Source organism: Etheostoma spectabile, chromosome 12 (genome assembly GCF_008692095.1).
Source record: "Etheostoma spectabile isolate EspeVRDwgs_2016 chromosome 12, UIUC_Espe_1.0, whole genome shotgun sequence".
Taxonomy (NCBI): Eukaryota; Metazoa; Chordata; class Actinopteri; order Perciformes; family Percidae; genus Etheostoma; species Etheostoma spectabile.
Genome location: NC_045744.1, coordinates 13252946 through 13268117, shown reverse-complemented (window position 1 = coordinate 13268117; position 15172 = coordinate 13252946). Strand labels below are relative to the sequence as shown.

The 15172-nt window shown below is 43.0% G+C and overlaps 1 protein-coding gene across 28 annotated transcripts in view; it reads left to right on the top strand.

The window, feature by feature from the left end:
* Positions 1-15172, top strand: part of ptprfb (protein tyrosine phosphatase receptor type Fb) — a 176770-nt gene that overhangs the window by 134112 nt on the left and 27486 nt on the right. For 14 of the 28 annotated variants that reach the window (XM_032532660.1, XM_032532659.1, XM_032532654.1 and 11 more), the window contains 6 exons: positions 73-320; positions 1728-1806; positions 2911-3135; positions 9679-9833; positions 11512-11526; positions 13557-13669. In XM_032532660.1, coding sequence (XP_032388551.1) covers positions 73-320; positions 1728-1806; positions 2911-3135; positions 9679-9833; positions 11512-11526; positions 13557-13669 — 835 coding nt within the window. The remainder of the gene's footprint in view (positions 1-72; positions 321-1727; positions 1807-2910; positions 3136-9678; positions 9834-11511; positions 11527-13556; positions 13670-15172) is intronic. The other 14 variants (XM_032532653.1, XM_032532645.1, XM_032532665.1 and 11 more) reach the window with 2 other exon arrangements.

The following is a 15172-nucleotide window of genomic DNA, read 5'->3' as shown; positions in this document are numbered from 1 at the left end:
TTTGTCTGGAGGATATACATTTTGTGTACTATGTATGTTACCTTAAACCATAACTCCCTTGTGTGCTCACAGATCTTGTACAACCAGCAAAGTGTGGAAGTGCAGGGAAACCTGAAGAGGAAGCTGATCGCGCAGCTGCAGCCAGACACAGATTACTCTTTTGTGCTGACAAGCAGGGGCAACATTGCTGGGGGTCTGCAGCAGCAGGTGTCTATCCGCACTGCCCCTGACCTGATCAAGACTAAGCCCAGCACACATCAGGCGCAGGGTGGCAAAATGACCATCAACCTGCCTAAGGTCTTGACCACCACACGTGTCAGGTCAGTACTGAGACACATTGGACCGAACGCACAGGCTAGCTTCAACTCTGGGCATAAATCCACCAATAAATGATTATTGTTGATAGCCAGTAGACTCAATTCAGTTTTTTTTTTAATTAGCATAAGGGATAATGTAGCTTCATTTGTGTTTGATTCTCCAATTGTATAAACACTACAAAAGAACAAGACAAAAAATTAACAAAGGAATTTGTACTTAAAACGTTTACACTCATGGGCAAACAAACAATATCATTCAGAAGCTAATTCAACTGCAGCCCTCAACAACCTTTCTTATAGCAACAGCAGCACAAGTAGCACACTTGTATCTGATCAATACTAAACCTGTTTTTAAACTTAAAACTTAAACTTTTAATCTCAGCCTACTTCATGACACAGCAGCTAATGATAATCGAGGCTTTCAACATCAGTTCAAGCTGTATTATCTTTTGACTCAAATTGTTAAGAGCAGAATTGTGCCTGACCCCGACGAGGAAAGCCTTTCCTTCAGACCTTCAGACGCACACTTACAGACACATCTGAGTAGGGGAGTGCACAGGGTTGATGGGTAAAAAGATTACAGGGCTGGCCAAGCTCCAGCTCAGATTGACAGGTAAAGTGTGTGTGTGTGTGTGTGTGTGTGTGTGTGTGAGGGGGGGGGGGTTGAGGAGTCTTGTTATACATGTCTTCTCCCATTCCCAGACTTGACTGACTGTTGAATCACAGAGTCGATGCCTGGAGAGAAGAGGAAAGGAGCAGCTGCTTTCACTGTCAGCAGCAGCTGATTTTACAAGTGGTTGAATGCCGCAGTAGGGGAAAAACTTTGAGCTGAGAGAAGACAGACTGGGAAATAACACGAGAAACACAGCAAGAGAGAGAGCCAGCACATAGATAAACACAGGCACTGATGTTTGGACATTGTGTACTCACAAGCACGTTCCTTCATTCATTACCTGACTTTTTAGTTTGACCCTAAACTCCTAAATGTATTTCTTCTTTTTCTTCTTCTTCTTCTTCTATTTTGGTCTTTATAATGATAGCAGTAAAATAACACACACACACACACACGCAAGTAGTCACATAGCTGGTCCTATTAACCTAAGGAGTCCTATGGGGATCTCTATTAGCTAAAGGCTCCTCTCACTGGGATAGTGTTTGTTCCAGTCTACATGGCAGATGTTCTTAGTGATTAGCCATTAATTGGAGAATGCAGTGCCAATCTGCTGGAGTTCGACCTTGGTTGGACCAGCTTGTGTAACACTCAAGTTTTGAATTCAGCCCAGCAAGCCTCACAGTGAAAGTATGTCTTACTGAATGTTTTGACTGTGCTATTAATGCGCTTGGCCTACTTTGATCTCAACGTGTATGTGCTTCAGTCTGTCTTAACATAGGATTTATTTTTCTTGGCAGGTGGTATTACATTGTAGTGGTGCCAGTGTCCCAGTCAACGCGGCGTTGGAAGAATCCAGACGAGATGGACCTGGATGAGGTGAGTGCCAGCCGGTGGCTGATATGCTAATGTGCTAGGTCATAGGTCACCAATAGCATCTCCTGTTCCAACTGGGTAGGAAGTTACTGGTTGAAGCTAATTAGCGCTACCCTTCTGGGCTCAGGGAGGGGGGGGTGGAAGGGCAGAGAGATTTTAAACAATGACTCACTCAGGCAGGTGGGAAATGTCCTGATTGGATGCCAGGTCTGCAGACAGTACCCATCTGCTTAATCCAACAGTTTGAGCGCACAAAGAATAGTCTTAATCTTTGGCAACTCCAAAGAAAGTTTTACATAAGGTATTTAAATGAGGATAAAGATTTATGACTGCTTTATTATTCTTTTGAATAGGGGTCTTCCACACCCACACGAGAATTGAAGCTAAATGACATGCCTAAATATTAATAGCATAATTTTTAAGTAAACTGCGAGGCTCGTTGGTTTGGATCGCTATTGTTCAAGCTCCCTGAAGAAATAGCAGAAGAGACCAAGAGAGAGATGGGACTCTCTGAGTCATTAAACAATGAGCAGGCCATTGTCTCCTCCCTCCGACATAATGATTTAATAAAGCTACATCTGGAGCCGCACATGAGACATTGCTGACAGAAAACAAAATGCTGCTGAAAACACAATGCTGCAGTGCTGTATGCTCCTCCTCATTTATTAAGCAGGCTGGCAGTCATGCTGAGATTGTGTGCTGGAGCAAGCACTAATTGCTCACTTGGTGACTTGGCTACATTGTTTGTAAAGTTATATCACTGAGCAAAGGGCATTTAAGCTGTGTGAAATCATTAACTCTTATTTGGAGGCATAGTTATAACCAGACCTGGACATGTGTGAATGCAAAAGTTTGTTGTTTTTAGATTTGAGAGAAGTTGGTGGAAGTTGTTTAATACACATGCATTAGAAAAAGAAATTCAACTAAATAAATAAGATTTCTTACACAACCAACAAAGATTTTCTTGCCAAAAGTCCCATTGATTGTTTAAGTCAAATTTATTATTACATTTCTCCCTGAAAGGAGATCAGAGATCAGGGTTCTACTCACTTTAACTTTTTGTTGCCAAACTTGAACTAAACCTTTGCTCTCTTATGTTTTCTACAGCTGCTGAAGTCAAGTGAAGGCCCTTCCTTGAGGCGCCGACGTCACCTGGATTCCTCCAAGCCTCACATTGCTGCCAAGTTGGCCTCACTGCCGGCCACCTTCACTGTGGGTGATGAGAAGAGGTACAACGGCTTCTACAACAAGCCCCTGACCAGTCCGCAGGAGTATCTCTGCTTTGTCCTGGCCGTGCTTCGATACGAAGGGACAGACAGCTCTGCTAATTATGTAAGAGACACACATGCACAGATTAATTAAAATTTCCATTTACTAATTAAGGAATGACAATCATTCACAACAGCATAACCCATAGTAGTTTTTTTTATTCCTGAGTAAAGGCCATTCCTGGCCTGAGTTTACCTAAGCCTATTCTGTTTTTTTTTATCCACGTCTTGCCTTTTTTTTGGACAAACAAAATAAGTTTATCTCCCATCCTCAGACTCTAACCATGCTGCCCCTCAAGCGTTTCCATAATGGTAGCAGCAAGCAAAATTGATGTGTTTTTTACTGTCACTTACCCTTTAATACGACTCCCTCTAAAAGTAATTGCAGTTTGTCCTGATAACTCCCCCACTACCCATGCAGATCTATTTACAATGCTTATACAAGACTCTTGGCTTTTTAAGTGGAGACCCTATGCACTAGTCAAACAGCAATAACATGGAGGCCCATCTCTCCATGGGATGGTTTGGAGTAAACTTCACTGCAGGAAAAACTAGAGTCTGCAATTGCTCTGGACTCCTCTACTACCCGGGACATGCATATTCAGTAGCTGGGCCCTGGGCAACCACAAAGGGAGAGAGAGCAAGTACTCCATGTCCGAAACCAAATCTCAGACTTTTCACCTATTTCTTTCTCTACTCACTCCCCTCTCAGCTCTTTTTCTTTTGCACATTCTCTGCTTCTCTGTGTCTCTCTCCCTCTCCTCATCTTTCTCGACCGTGAAGAGAGCAGAGGAGATTGATTAGTGTGGCTGGAGTTAAGAGAGATACGAGGGTCTGGTCACAGGGCCTTGGGAGTCTGTAAAGCAGTCCTGATTCCCTTGAAATGCTGCTTTAAATGTCACTAACGCCCCCCCCCCCATCCCTTCGTAATCCCCCACTCCTTTGCTCAGAGAAGGGGAGGGAGGTGCGAAGGAGGCTATAGTGGGCAGCCGTGATACACTTGACTTCAAAGGAGATGCTTAAACCCCATTGCTGCACAACACTCTCCCTGCACCTGCCAGACACACCAGGTTGGCTCAGTGGTGCTCAAGATATCTTTTTCTTTGTACTGTGTACTTAAACTGTGTAGCACCCTCCACCTTTAAACTAAATTGCTTGGATTAATCATGCTTCCCTCACAAGGTGAGTCAATCAGTGTGCTTACCTTCACTTTGGTAACCTGGTTATTGACGCCTTCCTGCAGACGCCTTATTTTTTAAACTTCAGACACCTGATATCCTTAACTGGGGTAAAAGCTTACAGAAACTTAGTCACCAGAGCTACATTGCTGGGCATTTTTTTATTGACTATGTATAACTCCAACAGTTTTATAACAGAGTTTTGGTGCCACTCTGAAAGGGATCAATGAAAAGATTGTTACTCGTTGCAGTGCATCCTTGTACCCAAAATAATTCTAAAGTCAAATGCTCAGGCTGAAAAAACAAGCCTGAATAAGATGACATCCACAGCTGAACGGTAGACGGTTTTCAGAAAATCAGACATGTGTGCTTATAGAAACAAGAAACTGGCAGTTTCTTTGAATAAAAAACTCTCTTCAGGCTGCAGAATCCTATTGTGTCACAAATTCACTCAAAATGCCATCCTTGGTTCAAAAATACAGTTGAGGATAGGAAAGAAATTCAATAACTGACCTGCCACATACAGTAAACATGGGATATACAGTAACAGGTGTATTGCAGTGCATGTGAACAGCTTGATTTCCTCATTACTCCCAGTGGCCTGGTTTCTTGTGTGCATGAAAACATACTGAATCCTGAGGTGGTAACTACAGACAGGCTGTCATTGATTGCTGCACAAATCTCCTAACCGCACTCTTTGGGAAATTCAGATACCACAGCAGTATTTGTTTTTGTCACCCTCAACGCGGCACTTGTAAACGTTTATTACCAAACACAAACGGGTACAAAGGTAAAGCGTGCAGCGAGATCGAGCAGTTGGCAGAAGCTGCCTCTAGCAGGATCTTCACCAGACCCAGGAGAATAAGACAACAAGTACCAAAGTAAATGACTTGTGTCTTTACTACACTTCCTCACCACCACCCAAACTCCCTCAGCGTAGATCAAACAGGACCGCCAGGGCTTAATAATCCCTCGTATATCAATGGCCACGAACAGCCAGCAGCGATTGGAGGGAAAAAGAGAAGGAACTGAGGCAAAGGGGGATGAGAGAGAGAAGGAAGAAGAGAGTGTGCCTTCATGTCTCCCCAGCACCCAAGGCAGATAAACAAGCCGGGGGAAGTGTGAAATGGGATGATAGATGCTGGGTGTGTATAAACAGTATCATTTAATATGAGAAGAGAGTGAGGGAGGGATGTAGCATGAAATATTGTGTGATGTGAGCCAGAGAGAAAGGGTGGGGTTGGAGAGAGGAAAAGAGGAAAGCAATATTTTTGTCTTGTGTCCCGTCCACCCTGTGAAGCTCGAATGAGAGATAGCAAACTGTTGGAAGAGGAGAAGATTGTGCCAATATGGGCTTTTCTTTTGATTACGAAGGGTTAAGTTTATGGCGTAGTGAGGAACTGAGTGTTCAAATTTGTTTTCCACAGTTTTCTGTTTGCAATTTTATCCAGGCATTTATATTCTACTCACTCTCAACAACAACTGGCTTTGTAGCACTAATTCTATTGGTGCTCTGAGCTTAAAACACCCTTAACATGGAGGATTGGCTTCTTTTAAAATGTAAAAGGCTTTGACAAACAATATCAGGAATAAATTATAAAAACATGTTTTTTTCTAGAGAATAAGCATATTCAAGCCCACATTTCCATAGGCAATGGCATGGGATTCTCTGTTCAACTATGCCATGTCACTTCCGCTCCTAGGCGCGTCTCCTTCTAGCGATCCCTCTAGATATATAGAGGCTTGGTATTCAGGCAGCTAGAGAGGCAGTTTTTAGTTCTGAATGAGAAAGGGAAAGATGGCTTGGAAGGGAAAAAAGTATGAAGGGAGAACTACAGCATGAAGTAGAAGGGTCATCGTACAGGGCATGCTAGACCCTGCAGCCACATTTCTGTTCTTCATAGATATAAGCATACTCACACATGCTATCATCTTTCCCTCTCACTTTTTGTACCTCTATTTATTTCTCTTGCCTTCCTTCTCCCTCCCTCCCTCCCTCTTGCTTTCTTTCCCTGCATCATGCAACAATGAGGAGAGTGTGGGCTCCTCAGCCTCCCAGGAGGTAGAGAACGCAGAGGATACATAATGGGTGTCTTTGTATGTTGTTTGTTTGTCTGGCCCACACCCCATGGGCTTATTTAAGCCACTTTTGGACAGACATGGAGCTATCGGGATCAATGGCAAATTGAAACAAATGTGCCCTACGTAGCTGATTCTGCAACTCGGAGGATGGCGGAGCAGCGGCTGACTAGGGAAGCTGTATAGCCCACGGGCTAGATGGCAGAGTCGATATACTGCTACTACCGTAACACCTCTGCCTCAATTTCTCCCTCTCTGTCTCCTCACTCTCTGCCATATCTCATCACCCTCTTCTCTCTCTCTCTCTCTCTCTCTCTCTCTCTCTCTCTCTCTCTCTCTCTTCTCTCTCTCTCTCTCTCTCTCTCTTCACATTTGTTTACAGTCTTTGCACACCATCAAAAGCTTTCTTTTTCTCTCACTGACTGATGCACACATGTACCCGACACTAGCAAATACATTATTTTACTCATAATGTTTCTAGTTGTATATACAGTATCTACAGTAAAGTTACAATACTCATCTGCAGTGTTGACAAACACTGTAACAGTCAAATACTCTCCATCAGTAGGGATGTGGTTGCCAAAACTGAATTCAATATTTTCCCCACTTTTTGAATTTGATTCCCTTATTAAATCAATGTAGTTTGGCTCTCAACACTTTAAAGCAACTTAAGTAACACATAACTAAAAAGACCAATGAAGATCTATAATCACTTTTTGGCAGCCTCACTACCTTTCACAACTTGTCAGCACAACCTGAAAATGAGATGAGAGCAGCAGGCGAGAGAGGCCTTTTTTTTCTTTTCTTTTTTTATATCCCTTCCTATCTTCAGCCGAGTAAAGGCACCAGCTTAAACAGACAAAAAAACGTCTATTGGGCCTTTATGCAAATTCCCAATGTAATCAAGGTTAATGAGCTACAATTGAGACTTTTCAATCATCCAAAGTGTCTGTTAACAATGCTTATGAGTGAAATGCCTGCTACAATACCTGAATGTTATATACATTGGCATGTCATCAACATGGAGCTGACCCTACTTCTCACATACATAAACCCACCCATGCCCATACTGTACACATACACACAAAGATTCAGAGTGGTAAGAGATATGCATATATTATTATGTCTCTCACTGTCTTTGAATCACTTACTCTCAGGCTCACACATTCCTTCACTGCACCATCGCTCCATTGTGATAACACTCTGCGAGGCATTAGGAGCTGCGTGACTGAGCTTTTATCAGATATTAGGGCCGTTCAAATGGATGATCCCAGTACTTTGCCGTGACCAACAGACAAAAAGCCCTCTCTTTTTGTTCGTCCCTCTCCTTTGCTCTCACTCTTCCTCCCTTATCCTTCTCTAAAAGCACAGCTGCAGTCATTTGTTACACCACAGGAAAAAAGTTTTTCCCAGGATTCCCTACAGGGCCATATCCTCCAGACTTTATGGGGCCCTCCCAAAGGAACAGGAAGCCTTGGGGTGTCGTCACATCATCTAATAGGTTCCTCCCAAAGGCACACAGAATGGGAGAGAACCAGTCTTGTGTGTGTGTGTGTTGTGTGTGTGTGTGTGTGTGTGTGTGTGTGTGTGTGTGTGTGTGTGGTGTGTGTGTGGGACAAATAAAAAAGCATTGCTGCTGTAAACTACTGCTGTAACACAAATATGTGAATCGCTTTACATTCCTACTTGAGTTATTTTGTGCCTTTGCCTATTATCAGAGCCAAGCTGGTTTGCACATACATGACTAAGACATGCTGTAACACTTATACATCCATACTGTACATTTTTTCGGCAGTTGCCCAAGAGTACAAGAGATAACAGAACTATATGACAGAACACAGGACTCTTTTAGCTCATCTCAGCTTATCTTTCCAATTAATATCTGCCTGTGTGCCGAAGAGCAGGCTGCTGTGCGGTTAATGATCCGGATTACTGCTGCCTGCCGCCCCGCCACTCTCGCTGCTTGCTGGGAGCCCAATTCCTTTCGAGAGCTGCGATGTGTCTCCCCCCACCCCCACCCACAACTAGGACCTGCATCTCCCATCGTCATCCAATAGGAGGCACACTGAGCTCTAATGACAGATGCCTTGCACTTCCCTCTTCCTCTTTCTCTCTTTCTCATCTGTCACCTTGCTCTCCTGCAGTTGGACTCCCTCCTCTTTCAGACACTTTTAAAACACCATACTGCGTCGTCTTTTGCATCCACTTCTCAGACGCACACTCACACACACCTCCATCCCTTCTCCCTCCTCCCCGCCGTCATTTGAAGACAGAGGAGCATGGAGATGTCTCATTTACATCCAAGGTGGAAATGCACCCTCACCGTTACCACCTCCTCCTCCTCCTCTTCCGTCACGGTGTGAACACTAATGAAGAAGAGATGAGTCCTCTCCTGTGCCCCCATTTATCTCAGCGCCCAAGAGACATGCACTCGTCCCTGCCTCTCTGTCTCTGCCTCTCTCACTCTCCTGTCTTACACTTGCTCTGTCACCATGTCTAACGTGATGCAATGCTTTAATAGAAACATAATAATAACTTCATTAGCCGAGATGGATATTGTTTTTGGGAAAGTGTCTTTTGAGTTAGGTCGATAGCTTCATGGCTTGTTCTGCTGCATCCTTGAACCATTTATTAGCATGAAATAGCTTGATTCTTAGGGTGCCAGAAACAAGAAATCTCCAGTTAGATATTTAAATTCCCTTTCCTTTTCGAGGTAGACATAGCTAACACTATATATTTTTTATAAATGTTGTTTCCAACATTGTTACATTAGCTACAGAAATACTGTATAATAAATTTCTGTTATTTCCATTTTTTTATGAGTTCTCTTTTTTTTTTCTTTTTCATAGGGAGTCTGCATGTTAGCTTGTCTCTCATTGTCTCCCAATTGTTTGCCACTTCTCAAATGTATGACCCCTATCCTTTTGTAATATTTGCATCATCAAAAAAAAGCTTGTCTTTCTTTAGGTCTGTGTGTTATAGGTTTTGATGTTGTAATAAGCACCTGCAGTTTTTCATCTAGCCAGTATACTTTGTGAAAGCCAACAAAAAAAAATTAAGAAAAATATTCAAATGTAAATTTAGACCAATTTTGTACATATCATCCAAGGCATCCTGGGGTTTCTCCACATATAAAATCTCTTATGTTTAACATTGACTATACCTTGAAAGCATGCTAACATTCTTGTTCTTTAAAATTCTGTGTCTGTTTCCTGTGATATGTGGACTATTTTTGTTTTTAGGGAAGTCTGAAAACTCTTACCCTTACACCTTGTAAACATCTTATAGCTCCAAAGTGACTTGGCTCTCAAAACAAACCTGCACTTTCCCTCTTTTCTTTCCCTTTACAGATGACATTCTCAGCCAGTCCATACTCAGACCCAATCCAGGTCACAACAAATATGGCTCAGGGAATGGAGCAACCCGAAATGTTGTGGGTAATGGGCCCAGTGCTGGCTGTGGTCCTAATCATCATCATCGTCATCGCTATCCTGCTCTTTAAGAAGTAAGAGGCTGTTCTCAGTCATTCTCCTCTCTTTGTGTGAGACTTAACTACAGGAACACTTAGGTTTCTTTTGGTTGCATCATAAATGGTAATGAGACGTGCTCCCCTCGGCCACTTGCACCAGGTTGTTCTCACACCAAACTGTAACATTCAATTTCCTTACCATAATATACAGTGTCATGGTAAAGAAACCAAAGATGGATTGATTTGCCTTTCAGAAAATCCTCAATTTTTCCACAACAGATTTTGGCCCAGTTGGTCGTTGTGTGAAGTGTCAGTTGAACTGGCAGCTGACATTGCCTGCCTAATGAAAGGCACAGTTTGGCTGTCAAAAACCCTTAGTTAGGAGTGAGAAATGTGTTTTGTCCAACACCATTGGCCATTTTAAAATAAGAAACCGAAGGCTGCAACAGAGGGCTTAACTAAAATCTCAGTCAATATCTTTTAAAAGTACTTCAGCTGCCACTGTGCAGCACACTGTGGATACACGCAGGCCAACGAGGTGCTGGGGTGGTACAGATGAATGGATAATGATAGAACCATGGCTAAAACGTTTAGTCAATTAAATACATACTGTACAGCACAACATTTGCTGGCTTCTACTATTACTATATTACTTTTCTATTTTTTGTATCACTGTAAATTGAATGGCTTTGGGATTTTTTCGGCATCGGCCTGTTGGAAACAGTGATGGGCATTTTATATTATTTTATATACAAAATTATTATCAGTTAATCAAACAAATAATTGACAGAATAGTCATAACAAAAATATTAGGGCTGCAAACTACAATTATTTTTTGTTTTTTAATAATCTGTCAATTATTTTCCAAAATAATCTTTTGCCCCATAAAACATTAGAAAACTGTTGATGGCCTTCAAAATATCCTAGATTACAAGGGGATTACATCAAATGTCTTGCTTTGTCAAAACGCAAGAAATAATCATTTTACTGTAAAGAAAAACAGCAAACTCACATTTAAGAACCTCAAACTATTGGTTGATCAACTAATTGTTGCAACCCTCAGCCTGTCTTTAGCCCAGTTAGAATCAAACAAGTATTTGTATGTCAACAGAGGAGACAATAATAACGATAATGTGGTGTGGACACAATCAAAATACCATCTATCTTCTCCTGATTGCTCCATTACAAATTTCACATCATACTTTTTCTCCAACATGCCATCCACAGCCTTACAGAATTCTGTGTGGCTGCCGTCTCTGCCAGACTTACAAAGGGACTGGTTAATAATAGGCCTTGAGACAGCTCACTGCTGAGTCGCACATCCTCTGTCTGGAAGCTCTTTCTCCATGTAGACACAGATCGACAGGAGGGACTGTGTGGAGGTGGCTGTGTGCCTTTTTCACTGCGGACTGGCAGTAAATGTGCAAAGGAATAATCACACTCTAGCTCGGGTTGTTATTGCTACCTGCATATTGGCCAAGACCAATACGAGCAGTGAACAATGATGAGGTTGTTCTCCAAGTCTTCAGCGAGTGTTAAGATAACTTTTAACGCTGTTCTTTCCAGATGTGGTTTAGGTTTTTGGAAGAACTTGATTTAGTTCTCTGAAAATAGTACAGAGATTGAGCAAACTTTGAGTAAAGAAGCTATAGGTCCATATGGATAACAATTACATATTAATCCCTGCCCCCTCTCTTTTTGCCCTCTGTGAAAGCAGCAAACAGGAAAGGTGGGTATTATCTTGTCACAGTTACATGAGTCTTGACTTCATCTCCCACAACCCAAATCCCTTTCATTTGTGTTGTGAAATTGGTGGTATTCATCAGCTCTTTAGGGTTGCAGGGTCAGCTTACTCTCAGCTCTGGCATTACACAAAAAAGTCCACTCAGGAAACATCTTTAATCTGATTTCTTCTGTTTTACAATACATGATAAGTAGCTGACTCTGCAGCCCTTGATAACTGGGGTCAAAGGAACCCCCAGGTCATTTACGTGTACTTGTGCATGTTCCACATCTAGTGCCAGTGTTCCTCCTCAGATCGTCCTGTCTGCCATGGTTTGTCTCCGTGCTGTGTTTCATTATCCAGCCAGTGTCAACGCACCCCTTCAGGATTGGCCCCATCTGAATATGCCAAGGCATCACCTGCTGCTGAATGGGCCATTGTGAAGTAAATGCCAGACAGGGAAACTGCTGAAAAGGAAATGTTCCCATCTTTTAAGCTGACATTTTCCACTGAGATCCATTCGTCCACTTTTAGCCTTTTTTTTTTTTTACTCCCTGCTTCATCGTTGCAGGAGTCTCAACAAAGGGCTCTGTTCTACTCTCATTAAGTGCACCCTGTACTGCATACACACTCATACACTCACACTGTGTGTGTGTGTGTGTGTGTGTGTGTGTGCTTACATTTCCACACGTCTTAAACCTCACTTTTAGCCTGAGATGAATAACCCATTGAGATTGCTGCCATGTTTACTTAAGCCCAGCACTAAAGTGTGATGTAGATCCTCATCTGATGAGGGGTGTGGAGAACTGATCGCAGATGCCCAACTTTTCTACCCCCTCCTCCAGCCCAGCTCCAGCAGTGATCTCTGGGAAAACCGGATACGGTCTGGCTCAGCTCTTGGCTGGAGAGGAAAAGATTCTTGTCATAGATTAGCCGTCACGCTGCTAGCATTAGTTTAAGCCCCTGCAGCATAAGATAACAGGTGGCTGTAAGGCCCAAGCCCCAGCGGCTAAGGTGGACTGGGTTAAGGCTGTGCGTGCACCACCAGCTTTATGTATTCTCACCACGCCTGGCTTCAACAGAAGGCCATGCTCCTGCCTAAAACCCACGCTCGCCTCTTGCAAATGGAGTGCAATGAGATGTGAAATTTCCACAGGGTGCCCTGATGCTTCCTTCCGCCCATTTCCATTTGCAGTCAGAAGGCTTGTGAGTCTGCAGCTGTATCTGTGAATGTGTGTAGTTGTGAAAGTGAGAAATGTGGGAAAGCATACATCTGTGTGCCTGTTTGTGTGTGTATGTCAACAGATGCCGGCTGTCTGAACATTAGAATACAGGCAGGCTGCGTTTTCTGTTCCCCTGTCTACCTGATGGACAAAGCTACGGTCGACTGAGCTGAGCCAGTCCGAGCTGTGCTGTTCTATTCTGTGCTATGCCACACTCAGCTAGGCCATGCTTGGCAGCGCAGGTGCTGCAGAACTGGTCTAATTACCCAGTGTTGTGCCACCCAGCTGATGAGCTAATTACAGCATCCGCCTGTTTTCCTCTCAATCTGGAAAGCCAGTAAACACAATGTGTTGTTAGCACACACACACAGCAGCAAAAATCACACATTCAAATCTTTGCTTAACTCAAACACACACGCTCATGTACACATACCCACACAGCAGCTGTCACCTATCCAGCAGCGAACAAACCCAACCTAGCCCACTTCAGTAAAATGATGGCGTTTCTTCAAACACATTAAACTTCAGTTGGGAAACTAATGGGGGTAATGCCCTGGTACCTAGTGTCTCTTGAAGTGCTGGTCCTTAGAGTTTTGAGAACCATTAACTATGCCATTAACCTCATCAAGTGTGCAACACAGTGAAAATGTGTGCGTTTCATAAACAATGGAGGAAACATTGATGTCAATCTTAATCATCCTGTCATTTTCACTTGCAGTTAGCCTGAGGAATTGATGGCTAAGTTAGAGCTATTGTTTTAAGCACGTTATTACAATGTGGTTAACACCTTATTGTCTGTTTTTGCCATCTCAGGAAACGGGCGTCACCCCTACCCAAAGATGAGCACTCCGGTGGAGTGAAAGACTCTCTGCTGGCCAACTCCTCTGACCCAGTGGAGATGAGAAGACTCAACTACCAGACCCCAGGTAATAAACAACAGTCTAACAATCACCCATGTAACTACAAATGCTCTGCTTACCCTTAGCAACTGCCTTAAAATGAATTTATGGGATAGGTGGTAGATATGGAAGGATTCCCTTGTTGTCGATGGTTGGATGATAACATAGTTTGATGTGTGAGAATGAAAATTCTGGTCAACAAAAAATACAGCACCGTATCCATCGCAATTACAACAGGAAAAAAATTGAATTCATGATAACTCTGAAATGATATAAACACATAATCAACCCCCACTTGCTCTCATTGACCTGCTTAGTGGAAAACTGAGGATGGTTGATTGAATTGGGCAAGTTTTTAATGTATCGTGTGAATGTTTTAATACTAAGTAATTTATTCAGATGTGCAGGTTCAGTCAACGTGTGTAAATAGTGTATTCTGCCCTTGTGACTGAGCAGGGCTCAACGTTAACTTTAAGAAAACTATTTGCTTGCCTGAGGGTTGTCGGCTGCACTCTTAGCTGTCGTGCAAGCCAGATGCTGCTTGCTTTTATCATGGCACTTCAGCATTTGTTTTGTGAATGAAGACCACCCACTTGCCTGAACACAATTTGGATTGTTATTTCTACCTGCTCGACATGGCGTTTTACTTGCTCCGGGCCACTGAGCAACCCTTAGTTTTGAACCCTGCTAAGGATTTAAAAGGGATTCATTTCAAATTGATGAAAATCCTCCCTAAAATGTATCAGATGACCCTATCTTCTCTCATACCTTTAATTGGGTTTCTTAATATCTTATTTGTCAAATGGTTGATATTACATTTTGGAATGATTTGTCTGGGTTTTTAGCCTTTCCAAAAGCAATCTACTTCTGCAATGAACACCTGCCTGTTCTTTTGATGGATTTCTTGTTTATTAGTGCTTTGTAGCAGGTGTTGCTGTGCAAAATTCATGTGTTCTGCTTATTGTGTTATTTATTCTGAGGCTGTAAATCAGACCAGTTCTCAAAAAAGAACAATTGGTCAATAAGAGAAATAAATAAATCATGCTCACCATCATACCCAGCTCTGGACGGTATTAATGGAGTATGGGCAAGTGAATTTAGATTCCATCCACGCACAGTGGTGAATTGAGGTGGGGTTGGGGGAAGGGGGGGGTTGTGTCAGGGTGCCCGCTTCAGCATCAGCCTTTTTCCTCCTGATCTCCTTCTTCCTCCCCGGTCCGCGCTCCTCCTCCCTCCGTGAGCTCCTTTCATTCCCCCTCTCTGGTAATGAGTCCTGCTGCCTCTGATGTCAAGGTGAGCCAGGCGGAGGGAACAATGGAGCTGAAAGAAAATGTCAACCCCGGTGCACACACGTTTGTGCACGTTTCTGTGTGTGTGTGTGTGTTTGTGTGTGTGTGTGTGTGTGTGTGTCTCTCCCCCTTCTCACGGGTTATTAAAGATCCCGTTTGCCATACACACACACACACAGCCGCTTTGAACCCCTGCAGAGGAATTAAGCAGTGCTGCCGCTCTAAAAGAACTCTGTTCTCC